The 20,059-nt window shown below is 37.0% G+C and overlaps 1 protein-coding gene across 3 annotated transcripts in view; it reads right to left on the bottom strand.

Annotated features, from left to right (window-relative positions):
• Positions 1-20,059, bottom strand: part of WDR76 (WD repeat domain 76) — an 81,701-nt gene that overhangs the window by 15,778 nt on the left and 45,864 nt on the right. Inside the window, exons 10-15 of one of the 3 annotated variants that reach the window (XR_010945233.1) lie at positions 17,098-17,256; positions 11,745-11,962; positions 10,998-11,150; positions 9,317-9,370; positions 2,955-3,083; positions 986-1,068 (exon numbers count right to left, since the gene is read on the bottom strand). Coding sequence is in view for 2 of the 3 variants with exons in the window: in XM_067745473.1 (XP_067601574.1) it covers positions 2,828-3,083; positions 9,317-9,370; positions 10,998-11,150; positions 11,745-11,962; positions 17,098-17,256 (840 nt within the window). In the remaining variant the exon portion in view is untranslated. Of the gene's footprint in view, positions 1-985; positions 1,069-1,532; positions 3,084-9,316; positions 9,371-10,997; positions 11,151-11,744; positions 11,963-17,097; positions 17,257-20,059 lie in introns of those variants that run through there. The other 2 variants (XM_067745475.1, XM_067745473.1) reach the window with 2 other exon arrangements.

The following is a 20,059-nucleotide window of genomic DNA, read 5'->3' as shown; positions in this document are numbered from 1 at the left end:
TTTAGCTCATGAACAGGCTTCCTCTACACACCCCTACAACATGCTGATGGAGTGGAGTAAAACATACAAAAGATACTTTTAAAACATTTCCTCTTGCACAGGTTCCATTTTAGGAAAACATACCTTAAGATGTTTTACTCCTCGCTCTGTGTAACTGTGCTAAATATTATCTTCCTCACAAAATTCCACCTTTTCATTTGAAAAGTCAAACATTTACAGCCACATGAACCAGAATTATGGGTCTATGCTGTCTTAAAACTAAAACTCATTACTGGCCATCAACTCTGTACTAACAAGGAAAAACAAAAGTACTAAATCAGAAGGGACAGCCTAACAAACGAGACGCCTAAGTTTTTGGAATCTGAAGACAGAGTGCATATACTTCTTCCTCTCAAGTTTGATACAGAAGGCACATGTTTCTGCCCTCCTCCTCTTCTCATGTACTGTACACTGGCTGAAAGTATTTAAACCTTCGTATCCACAGCCCTAAAGCTCTCTGCTTTCCTGGAGAACTATCTTTACAAAGTCTTCTCTGTGGAAAGGTTAACTCAAAGGACAGAATACTAAAATGGGTCTTAAGCAATTCAGATTCTATCAGTTCCTAATCATTTGTGGTCTCTCTTAGTCTGACCAAGTCTCCATCCACCCCAAATGAGATCATCTCCTTCCTCCTTAACGTCACATTAAAAAAGGTCAGGCATCTCAAAGAAAATAACTACAGGAGAATTCAGAGCTTACATGCTTATGAGATGTTATAAAGGCCAGCTAACAAAAAAGGTTTATCCGGAAGGGAGAGAGCAATCATAATACACACATAATTACAGAAGCCACACAGCTTTAAGCGAGTCTCTGGGAGAAGTGCCTTTCACAACAGAATACAGTGTAAGGATGTCCTAAGGGAAGCAACTGTCCTTTACGTGCTTTCTAGATTTAAACAATTGCTCCTTTATAGAGCTTATCACCAAGAAACAAGTCCCCCACTCACCGTCCTTCTCTCCTTCCTGCACCGCCTCAAGAAGACAGAACTCTGTTAAGTAGAATGGGATATAAATAGCACAGCTGATGAAGCTACAATGGCAAAAGAAACCAGAAAAGTGAGAAACATCAAGAATTTGCTAACATTTGGTGCAGAAGCCAGGCAATTAGCACCAAGTATACCACCAAGTATTCAAAGCTTAAGTGATAGTACTAATTTGATTGAGAGTAGTTTTCAACATCTTAAAAGAACAACTCCCACAGAACTAGCTACTCTAGAACCTGTAAAATTAAGTGGCATGGAAAAGGGAAAGGGAGCCTAAAGGTTTCATTTACTATTTCCAGGACAGTTTAAATATACCTCAACCTCACATGACCTTACTTTTTGCATTTCATAAATTAATATTTCCACCTTGCTTATCAATTCCTGTATTCATATCACCAAGAAAATAAAGAAATCCTATTCCTTCTAAACTCCCACAATGTATTAATAAACTAAGCCTCAAAACTTATTTAGACTTTAATTACAGAGAAGGAAATTATTTAAGAAAAAAATGTTCTTCAAGGAAATGAAACATGTCACTTTATTTCTGTGATATACAATTATGAAAAGTTAATATTTCCTCTTAGAAATCAAACATATTGCTGAAGCTATTTACAACAGGCTTTCAGTAGTAGTTTGGCAATGAAGAACAATGGAAAAAGTTGGATAGGTAAGGTCACACAGTAATATTAGTCACTGATTTAGTAATATCCAACAACAGACACATTCAAATTGCCATAGCTTCTGAAAAAAAAATTTTATGAAGGAATTCCAAAAATGGTATTTCATTACACTTCCCCAGGTTATTGAATCTCCTCTGGAGAGTTTAAAGACAGGGACAGATAAGGCTGTCTATGACTTTCTAAGTCAGGTGCTTTTACTTCTTTAACCATGACCCACAGTACCACAGTAATAAAGAAATACATTTTACATCAGAATATACGTATGCATGTATACCTACAAATATGTATGCATATGGAACTAAGTTTCACAAAAGAATACTTACTCTAAGTTTGCTATTCTTTACTATTTCTCTCCTTTTCATTTTTGTAGACACTGTTCATGGCCACTTAACTGATTTCATGTGAACAGCTACAAACCACTGTCTGGGAAACACTGGTCTGAAGTTAATCTCATACTGGATTACAACAATCAGGTAGATCCAAACCCTGTGCCTACAAGCCCTGGGTTTCCTTAGCTGTGTCTCAGGAGCCATGTAGAGGAGCGGGAGGGAAAGGGTCAACACACACAGACACAGGCCCTGCCCAAGTGAACCAAAGCTTCTCAGCAATTTCTTGGGATTTCATGTAAGATTTAATTTAGAGGCAAGGGGGAAAAAAGGTGCTCAGTTTAAAAACTCAAAAGTTTCAAAGTCACTGAGTTAGATGACCTTTCAAGACCCCTTCCAGTGTATGAGTCTAGAAATAAATATTTACTGCAAACTATAAAAAAAACCCACAAATCTATATATCACTATAGAATCAAAACCACAAAAACAACCAAAATACTGATCACTCAAAGCTTTATAATTTATGTTAGAATTTCTCAACATTCTGCCTGATTAAAAGTGCTGAAGCCATCACAGTCTCCCCTTTAATTCCCTTGCCATCCTATAGAAACAACCTCCAAGGCTTCTCTTACTAAAAGTACCTTCTGCTCACAGTTCTTATTAACAAAGCAATTTTATATTTGCTAAAAATAGAACATATTACCAAGTAAACAGACTAAGCCACGTGAATTACTGGGCTCCTTAGACACTGATTAATTTGAACAAATCAGTGTTGTCAAACCAAAAACTCCGCAACTTTCTTAATTCATAAAAACATGTATCCTCCCACTGGAGTTACCACCAGCCAAAATATACCGAGTTGGGTGCATAGCGTTGATGGAACACACAGAGGCAAGGCATTCTCCACCAAGAAAAGAGTGCACCCACTTTCCTCTCTCATGGAAGATTTCCACTCGCCGTGGCTGGGCCATGCTGCCGACTATGATACAGTCTTCTTGTTTAGGGTCCCACACAGCTTGGAACCTGGTCAGCCATCTCCCAGTAATGGTGTTGTGCCTAGAGAAAAAAAACGATTTTTTAAAGGACAGTAGTGTTAAATAACTCCAGGTAGCATGGGCAGAGGGTTAAGATGGCATTGCTCCTAAATGCTGATATTGTCTGCCAAGTTTCTTTTCATTAAGTTACTGTGTCACCAACAACCTAATCTCATCCTTCATGCAAGACTGAAACTCAGGACAGAGATGATGTATTCTGCATTTTTGAATCTCCAGTGCTGGGTATAGTGATTTGTGCTCAGTGGATGATCACTAAATGTCTATTGAAATGGCACATTTTTTGTTCACTATTTACTAGCTCAATGGACTCCCCTCCTTTTTTTTAAGCACATGCAAACAGAAGAAGACCTAGAACAAAGAAATATATAATCTAGGTTTTTGCTGTTTTAACAGGATCTGCTATTTCCCATATTTGTATTCCCCTAATAACCAAACCCTGAAATCATTTTATATTCCATACAACCTTAAAGTTAAAAATACATCTGGAGCTCAAAGAAGAAATCACATGGGAAATTAGAAGATATCTGCAGACAAATAAAAATGAAAACACAACCTACCAAAATCTACGGGATGCTGTGAAAGCAATAGTAAGAGGGAAATTTACAGCAGTAAACATTAGAAAAGAAGAAAGATCTAAAAATCAACAATCTAACTACACCTCAAGGAACTAGAAAAAGAAGAACAAACAAAACCAAAAGACAGCAGAAGGAAGGAAATAATAAAGATTAGAGCAGAGATAAATGAATTACAGAATAGAAAAACAACAGAAAAAAATAAACTAGGAGTTAGTTTTTTGAAAAGATCAACAAAATTGACAAGCCCTTAGCTAGATTAAGAAAAAAAAGAGAGGAAATGCAAATCACTAAAATAAGAAATGAAAATGGGATATTATAACTGATGTCACAGAAATTAAAAGGATTATAATACTATAGACAATTATACACCAATGAACTGGACAATCCAGAAAAAATGAATGAATTCCCAGACAAAGGACTTCCCTGGTGGTCCGGTGGTAAAGAATCTGCCTTCCAACGCAGGGGACACAGGTTCGATCCCTGGTGGGGGAACTTAGATCCCACATGCTGAGGGGCAACTAAGCCCACGCACAACTACAGAGCCCACACACTCTGGAGTCTGCACGCCACAACTAGAGAAAAGAAAACCCACATGCCGCAACTAGAGAGAAGCCTGCATGCCACAACTAGAGAGAAGTCCGCACACCTCAACGAAAGATCCCACATGCCTCAATGAAGATCCCACGTGCTGCAACTAAGACCCAACACAGCCAAAAAATAATTATTTTTTTAAATTCCCAGACACATACAATTTACCAAGACTGAATCATGAAGAAATAGAAAATCTAAGTAGAACTATAACTAGTAAGGGGATTAAAATAATAACCAAAAACCTCCCAACAAAAAAATCCCAGGACATGGGCTTCCCTGGTGGCACAGGGGTTGAGAGTCCACCTGCCGATGCAGGAGACACAGGTTCTTAACCCAGTCCGGGAAGATCCCGCATGCCATGGAGCGGCTAGGCCCGTGAGTCATGGCCGCTGGGCCTGCACGTCTGGAGCCTGTGCTCCACAACAGGAGAGTCCACAACAGTGAAAGGCCCGCATACCGCAAAAAAAAATAAAAAAATTTTAAAAAATCCAAGGACCAGATGGCTTCACTGGAGATTTCTACCTAACATTTAAAGAAGAATTAACACCAGTGCTCCTCAAACTCTTCCAAAAAACTGAAGAGGAGGGAACACTTCCCAATTCATTCTGTGAGGCCAACACTACCCTGATACCAAAGCCAGACAAGGAACCTACAAGAAAAAAAAAAAAAAAGCCTACAGACTAATATTCCTAATGAATATTGATGCAAAAATTCACAACAAAATACCAGCAAACCAAATTCAACAGCACATTAAGAGGATTATACACCATGACCAAGTTGAATCTATACCTGGGATGCAAGGATGGTTCAACATATAAAACTCAGTTAATGTAATATACCACATTAACAGAATGAAGGACAAAAATCATAAGATCCTCTCAACCAGTACAGAAAAATCATTTGACAAAATTCAATACCCTTTCATGACAAAATTCAATACCCTTTCAACAAACTAGGAATAGACAAAAACTATCTCAACATAATAAAGGCCATATATGAAAGGCCCACAGCTAACATAATACTCAATGATGAAAAACTGAAAGCTTTTCCTGTAAGATGTGGTAAAAGGCAAGGATGCCTACTCTTGCCATGTCTATTCAACATAGTATTGTAAATTTAGTAGGACTAGAAAACTGGGTAGGACTAAAGACTACACAAACACACAAAAAAACTATTTAAACAATTTCAGCAAATTTACAGGATACAAAAATCAACACACAAAAATCAGTTGCATTTCTACACATTAAGAATAACCAATCCAGAAAGGAAATTAAGAAAACAATCCCATTTACAGTAGCATAAAAAAGAATAAAATATTTAGGAATAAATTTAACCAAAGATGTGAAAGCTTTGTATACTGAAAACTACAAAACATTACTAAAACAAACCAAAGAAGACACAAATAAATGGAAAGACATTGTGGTTGTGGACTGGAAGACTTAATATTGTTAAAATGTCTATACTACCCAAAGTGATCTATAGAATTCAATCAATGCAATCCCTATGAAAATCCCAATGGCATGTTTTACAGAGATAGAAAAAAAATCCTAAAATTGATATGGAAACTCAAGGAACTACAAACAGTCAAAATAATCTTTAAAAAGAAGAACAGGACTTCCCTGGTGGCGCAGTGGTTAAGAATCCACCTGCCAACGCAGGGGACACGCATTCAAGCCCTGGTTCAGGAAGATCCCCAATGCCGCAGAGCAACTAAGCCCACAAGCCACAACTACTGAGCCCGCATGCCGCAACTACTGAAGCCCGTGCACATAGAGCCCATGCTTCGCAACAAAGAGAAGCCACTGCAATGAGAAGCCCGCACACCACAATGAAGAGTAGCCCCTGCTCGCCGCAACTAGAGAAAAGCCCACGCACAGCAACGGAGACCCAATGCAGCCAAAAATAATTTAAAAAAAAGAACCAAGTTGGGAGCCTCATGTTTCCGGATTTCAAAACATACTACAAAGCAACAGTAATCATGACAGTGTGGTACTGGTATAAAGACAGACACTACAGACCAGCAGAACAGAATAGATCCCATAAATGTACATGTACATGGTCAAGTGATATTCAACAAGGGTGCCAAGACCACAAAATGGGAAAAGGACAGTTTCTTCAACAAATGGTGCTGGGAGAACTGGATATCCACATTCAAAAGAATAAAGTTGGACAATAATCTTATATTATATACAAAAATTAACTCAAAGTGGATTGAAGACCTAAACATAAGACTTGAAACTATTAGTAAAACAGAGAAGAAAACATAGGGGGAAAGTTTCAGGACACTGGATTTAGCAATGATTTCTTCAATATGACACCAAAAGCACAGGCAACAAAAGCAAAATCAGACAAATCTACATCAAATTTAAAAACCCTGTGCATCAAAGGAAACAACCAACAGAGTGAAAAGGCAACCCACAAAATGGTAGAAAATATTCACAAATCACATGTTTGATAAGGGGTTAATATCCAGAATATGTAAGGAATTCCTATAACTCAACAACAAAAATTATGCAATTCAAAAACGGGCAAAAGACTTGAATAGACAGTTCTCCAACGAAGATACACAAATGGCCAACAAGCAAATGAAAAGATGTTTAACATCACTAATCATTAGAGAAATGCAATCAAAACCACAATGAGATATTACCTCCTTAGGATAATCACTAACAAAAGAACAGACAATAAGTGTTGATGAATATAAAGAGAAATTAGAACCCTGGTGCACTACTGGAATATAAAGTGGTTTGGCTGCTATGGAAAAACAGTACAAAGGTTCCTCAAAAAATTAAAAATAGAATTATCAGATGATCCATCAAAATCCCCCTTCTGGGTATATATCCAAAAGAATTCAAAGCAGGATCTTAAAGAGATATCTTTACACCCATTTTGTTCACTGCATTATTCACAATAGCCAAGAGGTAGAAACAATCAAAATGTCCATCAACAGATGAATGGATAAAGAAAATGTGGCACATACATACAGTGGAATATTATGCAGCCTTTAAAAGACGAAGGGACTTCCCTGGTGGCGCAGTGGTTTAGAATCCGCCTGCCAATGCAGGGGACATGGGTTCAATCCCTGGTCCAGGAAGATCCCACATGCTGCAGAGCAACTAAGCCCATGTGCCACAACCACTGAGCCTGGGCTGTAGAGCCCTCAAGCCACAACTACTGAGCCCGTGTAACACAACTACTGAAGCCCGTGCGCCTAGAGCCCATGCTCTGCAACAAGAGAAGCCACTGCAATGAGAAGCCCGCGCACTGCAATGAAGAGTAGCCCCGACTCGCCTCAACTAGAGAAAGCCTGTGCACAGCAACGAAGACCCAATGCAGCCAAAAATAAATTAATTTTTTTAACATCTTTATTGGAGTATAATTGCTTTACAATGGTGTGTTAGTTTCTGCTTTATAACAAAGTGAATCAGTTATACATATACATATGTTCCCATATCTCTTCCCTCTTCCGTCTCCCTCCCTCCCACCCTCCCTATCCCAACCCTCTAGGTGGTCACAAAGCACTAAGCTGATCTCCCTGTGCTATGCGGCTGCTTCCCACTAGCTATCTACCTTACGTTTGGTAGTGTATAAATGTCCCTGCCACTCTCTCACTTTGTCACAGCTTACCCTTCCCCCTCCCCATATCCTCAAGTTCATTCTCTAGTAGGTCTGCGTATTTATTCCCATACCTAGAGTCTGTCCTACAGAGTAAAGTAAGTCAGAAAAAGAAAAACAAATACCGTATGCTAACACATATATATGGAATATAAGGAAAAAAAAGAAATGGTCATGAAGAACCTAGGGGCAAATATGGGAAAAAATAAATTAATTTTAAAAAATTAAATTAAACAGGAGGAGATCTTGTCACATGCTAGAATACGGATGAACATCGAGGACATTATGCTAAGTGAAATGAACCAGTCACAAAATGACAAATACTGTATGATTTCACTCATATGAAGTATCTATAATAGTCAAAATCATAGAAATGGAAAGTAGAAAGATGGTTGCCAAGGTCTGGGAAAAGGGGGAAAGAGGAATTAATGTTTAATGGGCAGTTTCAGTTTTGCAAGATAAAAAAATTCTAGAAGTCTGCTGCACAACAACGTGAATATACCTAACACTATTGCACTGTATACATATAAATAGTTAAGATGGTTAATTTATGTGTTTATAACCACAACTAAAAATAAAGTAAAAAAAATTTTTTTAATATATTTGGGGCTCTTTACTGCTCTCCAAAGCAAAAAGCAAAGCACTGCCTTTTTATTCTTTACATTGTAACACCATTAGCAACCCTTTCTAACTAAAGAAGTATGAACAATGGAGAACCACATCTCCCTCTGCCACTCAATGACCCTATCTCTACTGACCTGTAAATCATCACACTAGATAATTTTTTTAAATATGCATTAGAAACCAATAAACTAGAATTAATAAAGTTTGAAAAAGGAAATGAAGAGGGAAATTCTGTGAAAAAGAAAACAAACATGCTTAAATATAGCCTCTATAGAGTATAAAACTCATGAAGCAACAATCAACATACATTGCACACCCTGTCCCCAACGTCATAAATACTAATAAAGAGGTATGTCTAGGAAGAAGGCATTGCATAAAGTTTGATGTAAAATACATACATTAAAAGTAGCAGATGCAAAAAAAGGGTAACCAAACAAAGTAAGTGGGAAGGTGGAGAGGCCCTCCAAGCCCAGAACAAACAGGTGCAAATAAACAGAGCTTCAGCTAGCCTCACCAGCAAGTAAGTCTCAATAGGGTAACATGAGTAATTCAGGTTAGAATAAAGTCACTCACCTTAACCAAAAATAACCACCCAGAGGCAGAGAACAGCTACTGACTAAAAGAGATTGAACCTCTTTACAGAAACAGGAAACCTGGAAGCAAGAACCCTTCTGTATAGGATAGGAACTAGCAACCTGGAACACTGGAACAATGTAATACAAAATCAGACCTATTACATCTCCTTGACAATCAGATGTCCAATGTATGCACTCCAACAAAGACCTCATAGTAATCCAGGGTCTACTTTATTTGGCACATGGAAACCTACCTGATGGTGGTGAGAAGAGGAATCTTCGAGGATATACAGCTGCTGTCAAAGATTCTACAAAATAAAGAGCAAGAATAAAGGAGCACACTCTTTATTGTTTCTTAATAATTTTCTGAAATATTATCAGTATATTTAACAAGGTTTTCACTGGTTCATGATATGAAATATGACTGTTATCTTAAAATATATAGGATCAGGCTCTAACAAATCTCAGCTAATATATTTACAAAAGTTACAAAGAATATTATAAAATTCAGTGCTTATAGTTTAGTGTGGAAATTACTTATTTAGACATTATTACTCCAAACTTAAATGTACATTCTAAAGTGACAATCTAGACTCTATATTCAGATTCACAGTAATATAAGTCATACATAAGGGATGTAGTCTGAAAATGCAAAAATAACCTAAAAGTGTATGCATGTATCAAGGGAGACTCATCAGTTGAGGGCGTGATAGTGTCACTTCCAGATTCTGGCGAGACTAAGACTGTCCAGTGACCAAGGGGAGGAGTTCTTGTGGGGCAACTGGAGGTATCCAGAAGCCTCCACTAGGTACCCTGGCAGACAGAAACTAACCGAATCATCACCACCTCCCCCTTCTCCTTATGCCTAGCTATTCCACTGAAATTTCTTGGCACTAGAGCTTATTAACTAATTAGATTACTAGAAAGCCAAATCACTAATGGTTAATGTAACAAGAGTAAACTCTACAGTGCAAATGAACAGGAATGGGACAAATAAGTATAAGTAGCCCTTAAGACAAAGAAAACTACATGGGTGGAAAGGGGACACTGAGCTGCCATTGCCTGGTGACTAAATCTCTTAATGTATTACCTGGTAATACTTACACACTTTACTAGAAATTAACTGGGTACCTGTCGCACACTATAAACCATGTTCTTCCCAATAGATGGGTCTAAACAGAAATTAGGTGCCTTTCTAGAGCCTGGCCCACAGCATACATTTAACAGATACTTGTTGAATGAATAATGAACGAATTCCAAAATCACTTAAGGTAAAACTCTCATAAACAGGGAATTGCTTGCAATGTTAAGCAAAATCAGGGATTTTAGAAGAGAACAAAATCATTTCCTTTGTGATTGCATTAACATTCTCCACATCTTTTTTAATTGGCATTATTTTCTATTTTTGTTCAATTGGTTTATATTACATTTTAAAATCCATTTTTAGGAAGTAGCTATAGAAAGGTATCAAAGCTAAAACCATAAAATTTTATCCAGTAGTTTGTATAAAAGCCCAATTTTTGCTACCTTTTCTGCCTGCCCATGGCCTGGGGCTCTGCAACTTTGATTCAGCACTTCACTTGTGGGGTAGACCCCACTATCTCCAAAGTAAGAGCTTCTCCCTTTGCTAAAATTATCTCCCCTCCAAGATATCACAAGCCTGATTTCATCTGATTTCAGTGCTAAAAGCAAAGACTGACATCACTCTCCAGGGTAGCTACAGACCTTCCCTGCCAATCTCAAGGAAATCTACAGATCCCAAAACTGCTGAAAAGCCATTAAGTACAGGTCATTGATCTTTGGGAACCTAGACATGACTATGAAACAATAACACTAGTTGATTTAATAAGGAGCAATAGTCAACAAAGCTACTGTTTAACACAGTAACTACAGACTCTAGATTCCTTAACAAGTATTTCTGTCTTCCCAATTTACCTCAGCTTACAATCAGCACATGTGGTTACTACTCTGTTACCAGTAAGAGGTGAAAAATAGGCAGAAGCGATGCTCTTTGTGTGTTCAGTCAAAGAAATCAAAGGCTTGATTCTACTGCGATTCAGGCACCTTGCATCATAAATATGAATATCCCTGTAACAGGAGGAATAATTCTCAGTGTTGTCACAGTACACATAGTAAGACTCTACAATAGCACTGAACATAAATTAGACACTCAAATACTCACTACATTGAAGAACAGTTAAGACAGAACCCTCTAATCTTCTATATTAATTTAAAAAACACTGGTATAGAGTAAGAAATGAGAAAAATTTCAAAATTATAGCATATATATGTAACCAGGTGGGTACAGAGAGACAAGATTCTAGCTGGTTTTCTAATCTATCCAAGAAAAAAGTTAACACAGACCAAGAAGTTATAGGTCACATGGAACTTTTATATTTTTTACGTACGTTCTTCTCAAAAGACTAGAAGTAAACGCATGAGGCCAAGGAAAACAAAAATGTATATTTTTTCAACACTTGCGCTATTTATTAAATCCAAAAGAATCTCTCATTTTAAAAATAATCACGTTAAAAAAAAAACAAAAATGCTCAATCAGTGTAGAAAGGAAAATTATTTGGTCTGTGGGTATTACAAAAAAAGTCAGAAGTCTCTGACCACCAAACTAAAACATTACTCCTAACATTAAAAGGCCTAAATCATAAAATTTCATGAAGGACATACCTTAATCCCGCAGTGATAAAATACTGTCTATGCACTGGGTGGACATGTACAGTTCTTATTTTGCTCAAAGAAGAATTGATAAGTTTCTCACAAGAAGTTCCAGGCGTCCGCCTATCCACTAGTGACATACTTCCATCCCAGTGACCTACTATTAAAGTGGAGGCGTCTTCTGCCAAGAAGTCAAAGGAGGAAAAGCTACTTCTTTCATCTCTATATACCTAAGGATATAAGTAACAATCAACTTATGTAACACTCTTCTTTTAAAGAAAGCCAATGCATAAATTCTTTGTTAAAAGAGTAACAAAACACTTAACCCAAATAACCTCATTTATCCTCCCATGATCCCCACAAGAAGCATAGGGCAAAATGGTAATCCCCTTAGATGGAAACTAAGGCACTGATCAGCTGTGAGACTGCAATCAAACAGCCCATCCACCCATGTCAGGGCTACATCCCAAATCTCTTAAATCCAATAAACTTCAGATGCAGATCTACCCTGTGAAACTTGCTAGGAAATGGACTGAATCTGAATCTTACCCAGTTGAAATACCTTAATATACCAAGTAACTTTGCCAACTAAGTCCAAGGTATATGGCTTGAATGCTCACCTACTCTTGGTGGAAGTGTAAATAGATACAAAATTTTTACAGCAATCAGGACACATCTATCAAAATATTTAATGCTTATACATACCCTTTGACCCAGTAATTTCACTAAGATATATATAAGGATGCTTGCTGCCAGACTGCTTATAACAGCAATAAAAAGCAACCTAAACGTCCACCAGAAAAGATCTGGTTAAATCATGATGGTACATCTCTACTTTGAAATACCATGCAATGCTAAAAAAGAATGAGGTAGATTTGTGCTATTAACTGTCCAAGATATACTAGTAAATTAAAAAAGCAAGTTGCAAAAAACTATGTATATAGTGTGAACACATTAGCGCAAAGAAAAAAATCTGTATCTATATGCTTGTAAGTATATGTGTACTTTCTGGAGGCATACACAAAAAATACAAAGGTTACTTCGGGAGAGTGGGAATGGGGAAAGGGCAAATTTAGTTTGCACACCCCGTTTACTGTAAGTTTGTGGGGGTTTTTTGGTTGCACTGGGTCTTTGTTGCGGGCTTCTCTCTAGTTGCGGCGTGCAGGTTTAGTTGCCCTGCGGCGTGTGGGATCTTAGTTGCCCGACCAGGGATCAAACCCGTGTCCCCTGCATTGGAAGGTGGATTCTTAATCACTGGACCACCAAAGAAGTCCCCTACTGTAAATATTTTATCATGAGCATGTATTATTGTTATAAATTTTTAATCACTTACAATCCACAATGTTGTTACTTTGGGTTCAGGGCTCACACATATAAGGAATAAAAAATAAATGTTGTAGAATGTGTCAGTACTCAAGTAAGAGAGAATTACCACAATTCTTATCACTTAATCATGAATTGCTACTGACCTTTAGTTTTAATAACAATATTACTATAAACTGAGATTAACAAATAAATACACCAAAGGTATCCCAACCCCTATATCAAAAAAAGCCCAATATACACAAATGAAACTTGAAGTATTCAGTCATTATATTAAAATGGTTAAGTGCAGGGATCTGGAGTCAGAGAGACTCAAGTGCAAATTCTAGTTCTGCCTTTTATGTCCTTCAGCAAGCTAATAAACCTCTTTACCTCAGTTTTTTCAACTGTTAAATGGGGAGAACATTACCTATTTCACAGGGTGTTATTAGGCTTAATAATATATATAAAGCACACTCAGGTTAGTACCTAACACAAGGTAATTGTTCAATCAGTAGTATCAGAAGCAAATTACTGATACATGCAATATCATGGATGAATCTTAAAAACATTATGCTAGGTAAATAAAGCCAGACACAAAAAGCTACACACCATTTGATTCCATTTACTTGACATTCTAGAACAGGCAAAATTATAGGGACAGTAATCACATCAGTGGTTGCCAGGGGCTTCAGGAACGGGGAGAGGACTGACTACAAAGGGTCATGAGGTAATTTTTCCAGGTGATGGAAATTTTTTATGTCTTGATTGCAGTGGTGGTTAAACAGGTATATACAATTTGCCAAAACTTATAAAACTGCACACCTAACAAAGGTACATTTTACAATATGTACTGTATACCTCAATAAACCTGACTTTTAAAAAAATAAATAAGTGGATAACTCTTACAACTCAATACTGAAAACACAGATAACCCAATTAAAAAGTAGGCAAAAGATCCAAATTTCTCTAAATAATTACAAATGGCCAATAAGCAGATGAACATGCTCAGCATCATTAATCATTAGGGAAACGCAAGTCAAAACCACAATGAGATACCACTTCATACCCACAAGGTTGGCTATACTCACCACCAACAACAAGCGTTGGAAAAGATGTGGAGAAATGGGAACCCTCACATACTGCTGATGAGTATGTACAACAGTGAAGCCAGTTTGGGAAACCACTTGGCAGTTCATCAGAATGTTAAACATAGAGTTACCATATGACCCAGCAATTACACTCCTAGGTGTATACCCAAGAGAAATGAAAGCACACAAAACTTGTGTATGAATGTTCATAATGGCATTATTCGTAATAGTTAAAAATGGAAACAACACAATTGTTCATCAACTAATCAATGGATGTGTAAAATGTGGTACAGCCACACAAGGGAATACTATTCAGCCACTAAAGAATGAAGTACTGACACATTCTACAACATGCATGAACCTTGAAAACATTTCGATAAGTATAGAAGCCAGTCACAAAAGACTATAAACTGTATGATTCCTTTTATATGAAATGTCCAGAACAGGGAAATATGTAGAGACAGAAAGTAGATTAGTGGTTTTCTAGGGCGAAAGGGGAAATCGGGAGTACTTGATAAGCAAGGGGTTTCTTTTGGAGTTGATAAGTATTCTAAAATTAGATTGTGGTAACAGTTTCACAACCCTATAAATACACTAAAAACCACTGGATTTTACACTTTAAATGGGTGAATTGAATGGTATGTGAATTATATATCTCAACAAAGTTGTATTAAAAAATAAGTACAGGGCTTCCCTGGTGGTGCAGTGGTTGAGAGTCCGCCTGCCGATGCAGCGGACACGGGTTCGTGCTCCAGTCTGGGAAGATCCCACATGCCGCGGAGCAGCTGGGCCCGTGAGCCATGGCCGCTGAGCCTGCACGTCCGGAGCCTGTGCTCCGCAACGGGAGAGGCCACAACAGTGAGAGGCCCGCTTACCGCAAAAAAAATAAATAAATAAATAAGTACAATCAGTTATTATTAAGTGGCTGATAAAACATAGATGTACCTTCAAATTTCAAACTCAAACCTTCCTGTAAGAATATAAACAAATACAAAACAGAATGTGACTTGCATACATAACTATATGGTATGCATTAATAACCAAAGTGCTACCATTAAACAGTTTAAAGAGGACTTTTCACAAAAATTATTTCATTTAATCCATGATTAACAGCCCATCCATTTCCAGTAAGGATTTTAAATATCAATGTTGCTCTTAAAAACCAATTTTTAAAAGGTAAAAATAGAAATTAAAAGAAAAAAAAAGCAAAGACACCAGTAAAAAAAGAAACTGTTTCTTCTAATTGTCAGTAATTAGGAAATCAAGTCTGACCAGCAACACATTAACAGTCTTGAAAAGTCTTTTTTTCATATGGTTAAAAACAGACTTAAAAGAAATTAAACATCCTCATTTTTAAAAGAAAACTCAAAAACTATTAGCTCTCAAGAAGAGAGAAAAAGCCTTCCCAACTGTAAGAAAGATCATTTTAGGAGTTCAGTGAAGAACAAAAGCAGTTACGTATTATACTATAGCTATTAAAATAATTAGTTAAAAACTCTTTTATAAGTAATTATGAATCATCTATACATAGAATATTAAAATAATTACAAAGACAGAATGCGTTCACTTTGAATACTGACTTACATAAAAAAATTAAGGCATAAAATTAGATCATCAATTAGTATTTATGATGATAAGCCATAATCAGTGATGATACCCTGTTTTCTTCATTGTCTATCACATATAAAATGCTCTTATACTGAGGACCTCTAAAAACTTTAAAAGTCCCATTCGAAATAAGCTAAAGAATGAAAACCTACATCTAAACCATCCTAAATTTCACAAAGATTAATATCCATATAAAAAAAGAGTTTGATTTGTAGGAATTCTCTTAATAAGGAAATCTGATATGGTTAAGCAAATCTGAAAGCTCACTTGAAATATGTTTGTTGTAACATTAAGTAGTAGATATTTAAGTAGTAAACCAAAATGTAATCACTGGGATCCAATATTGTGAGGATTCCTCAGGCCTTTGGAAGCTTCTGGCCTACCCAACCAGAGATCAAACCAATTTGAAAACCTCCAAGGGGTAAGTAGTCTGGTTAACTTGGTAGGCTATTTCTGGGAGGATGGACGGTCACGAGTATGAGACCAACATCTTTGAACTATTCTTAAACTTCAACTTCATCTTACCCTGCAGGGGTTAGACTAGCCCAGGAAAAGACCTTATCCTCAATAGGTGGTTATGAATAAACCTGGCCTAAGATGTTCTGAATGAACCCGCTTAGGTGTCCATTTCTTGCCAGAGTACAATTATATGACATCGAATGGCAGTTTTTCATTCTAACTTCACCAGATAAAAACAGCTGAGCTAATCTCTCTACCATCAGCTATACATGGCATATAAGAGATGATAAATCTTAGCTAGAAGACAAAAAACCAAATTTTATAGTTTCTGTGTTATATTACTGGCCAAAAGTTTTGGACAATGTATTATAGTACTGTTATGTGATGAATTTCTCTAGTCTTTTTTGTCATATCTAAGACTCATCCCCACAAAATTCATATCTGCCAAGGCTAGAAATAATGAACAAAAGTATAATATTCCAATATTTTTTCCTGAATAAAAGAGGACAAGTTTTAAGCCTTAAAATAGAAGAATAAGTTATTTTATTTAAAAGCTTTCTGCAAAAATAAAAAATAAGAGCAAAAACTTACTATGTACCAGGCTCTGTTTTAAGTAAATGCTTTATCTACATTAACTCATTTAATCCTCATGACAATCCTATAAGGTAGATACTATTACCATTCCATTTCAAAACTAAGGAAATTGAAGCACAAAGAGGTTATGCAACTTACCGAGTTCACACAAATAGTAACAGATGGGATTTGAATTTAGGCAGTGTAGTTCTAAAGTCCCTATTCTACACCATCTCACCCAGTTTGATGGTATAATATAATCATTCATGTGGCATTTCATAAGGAATCCAGAATATCACCTGAGGTCCATATGCAAACATATTAACATTTACCTCCTCAAAAACAGCTCTGGAAAAATCCCCACAGCGTAATGTGCCATCATAGCTCAGTGACAGCAGGTGAGCTGGATTGGCAGGCGAGAAGTAAAGACAGCTAACTGGTTGACTATGGGGTTGAAAAATATAAACTCCATCTTCTTTAGGTTGGTGAGTCTGGAACAGAGTTGGGGGGTGGGGAGAGAGACAAAAACTGGTGAAAAGCAGTAATATTTTCTACATCATTATGTCATTAAACTATTTGCTTGTATTATATTTAGTCTTAGTCTATAATTGTACCCACCTTCCCACTCAGAAAGTCAGAACTAGAAACTTTAGACTCTCACTAAGTTACTTTTTCCTAATTTTCAATCCAACAAAATTAAGTCACATTTATTTTAATAGTTTCCAGCTTTTTGCAACTAGCCAACTAGTTTTTCATAATACAGAGGGAAAAAAATTACTGCTTATAATGACTTCAGTTCATAAAATTCTCAGGAAATGTGAAATTTACTTTTATTTCACATGCAGGATAATTCCTTACTACCAAAACTTCTATCAATACCACTCCCACTTTGCTTGCTAAGTGTGCTTCTATACGAGTATGTCATTCTCAGCTCAATTTTCATAAGGTGTTTGGTCCTGGCACAAAATGATAGTTTTAAAAATATTTTAACCCCTAAATGGCCCATGAAAAATGCATGTGCTTGAGGGACTTCCCTGGTGGCGCAGTGGTTAAGAATCTACCTGCCAATGCAGGGCACATGGGTTTCAGCCCTGGTCTGAGAAGATTCCACATGCCACAGAGAAACTAAGCTCATGTGCCACAACTACTGAGCCTGTGCTCTAGAGCCTGCAAACCACAACTACTGAGCCTGCGAGGCACAACTAGTAAGCCCACATGCCACAACTACTGAAGTCCACGAGCTTAGAGCCCGTACTACACAAGAGAAGCCACCGCAACGAGAAGCCCATGCACAGCAACGAAGACCCAACCAAATATAAATAAATAAATAACAGCCAAAAATAAATAAATAAATAAATTTATTTTTAAAAATACATGTACTTGAATTTCAGTAGTGATATTACTGCTTCTAAGGATTATCGTTTCCACAACTGGATTAACAACTCCGAAATCATCATTTTTTGGATTTTGATGTTATATTCTTATGTGGTATGTCATATTATGAACCAGAACAACTTTCATCTCTAAATCTAGCTTAGTCGGCTCTGAAATACTCAAACACTTTTGTTTTCGTCTTTTTTATTTAAGTTTTTAAATAAAGAGAAAAAAATTTAAAGAAAATAAAGAAACATGAAAAGAGAAGGAAGGAAAAAAATTACAATCACACAAACTCCTCCTCCTACCCAGAGTTAACCACTGTTAACATTTTGGCATATTTGTCTATAGCATATATTTTTTAGAAAAACAAAACTCTCCATTGTTATAAGGAACTCAAACAAATATACAGAGAAATATACAAAGACAAAAGTTTTGAAAAACCATTGAAAACCCAAAATTGACCAAAATTATCATTAAAATACTAAGTGATCATTAAAGATGTCTTTACAAGTACTTACTTATACAGATAGAAGGACAGAGAAGAAATTTAGAGAAAAAAAAAAGGCCACTTTAAGTAGTATTAAATTTAACTATACTTTAGGGGCTTCCCTGGTGGTGCAGTGGTTAAGAATCCACTTGCCAATGCAGGGGACACGGATTCAAGCCCTGGTCCAGGAAGATCCCACATGCTGTGGAGCAACTAAGCCCATGTGCCAGAACTACTGAGCCTGCACTCTAGAGCCCTCAAGCCACAACTACTGAGCCCGTGTGCGACAACTACTGAAGCCCACATGCCTAGAGCCCACGCTCTGCAACAAGTGAAGCAACCACAATAAGAAGCCCACGCACCACAATGAAGAGTAGCCCCCGCTCGCCACAACTAGAGAAAGCCCACGCACACCAATGAAGACCCAATGCAGCCATAAATAAATATAAAAAAATTTTAACTATACTTTAAAATAATAAAAGAAAATCAAGCTGAAGGAATTTTTGAACTTCGAGTATTTCTTTACAAGAGCTATCTCCTAAGAAGGAAAAAGTAGAAAATATAAAGCAGTTTTAGTCATTACGCTTTTTTATTTAACTATGTATGTCTCAATTTTAGACAATTTCTATTGACTGAGAACATTATTCTCACTCCTCCTCCAATCTCCCCTTTCTCCATCTCTATATTTTGTTTTTTCCAGGTTAACAACATTCATATCCAGTTCTGTAACCATAATTCATATGGCTGTTTAATATTAGTTCTGTATTTAAATATTTATTTATTTATTTCATTTATTTTTGGCTGCGTCAGGTCATAGTTGCGGCACATGGGATCTTGATTGCAGCAAGTGGGATCTTTCATTGCAGCACACAGGCTCTTCATTGTGGCACGCGGGTTTCTCTCTAGTTGTGGCGTGCGGGTTCTCTCTCTCTAGTTGTGGTGCGTGGGCTCTGTAGTTTGCGGCACGCAGGCTCTCTAGTTGAGGCCCGCGGGCTTAGTTGCCCCACAGCATGTGGGATCTTAGCTCCCCAACCAGGGATCGAACCCACGTCCCCTGCATTGGAAGGCAGATTCTTTACCACTGGACCAGGGAAGTCCCAGTTCTGTATTTAAATGGATTCAATACTCATCATCAATTTTTCTGTCAAGCTTCTCCATTCCTGAATCCTTAATTTTGATTTACTTTCAACGGGCCAAGATTTGCTATCAAGCAGTTTTTTCCAGATGAACTCACAGGTCTTCAATTTCTTGAGTTTTTTCAGATGTGAAAAGACCTACCTGCTGTCTTTACATTAGAATAATATCTTGGGCTGGGTATGTATTCCAGGCCACACTTCCTTCTCTCAGAACTTTGTAGACATTACATGAAATGTTGCTGTAGAAAACTGAGGCAAACCTGGCTTTTCCCCTTGAATATAATTTGTTTTTCC

This window comes from Pseudorca crassidens, chromosome 1 (genome assembly GCF_039906515.1).
Source record: "Pseudorca crassidens isolate mPseCra1 chromosome 1, mPseCra1.hap1, whole genome shotgun sequence".
In the NCBI taxonomy this organism is placed as follows: Eukaryota; Metazoa; Chordata; class Mammalia; order Artiodactyla; family Delphinidae; genus Pseudorca; species Pseudorca crassidens.
The sequence above is the reverse complement of the archived record's forward strand: the minus strand, read 5'-3'. Positions and strand labels throughout refer to the sequence as shown.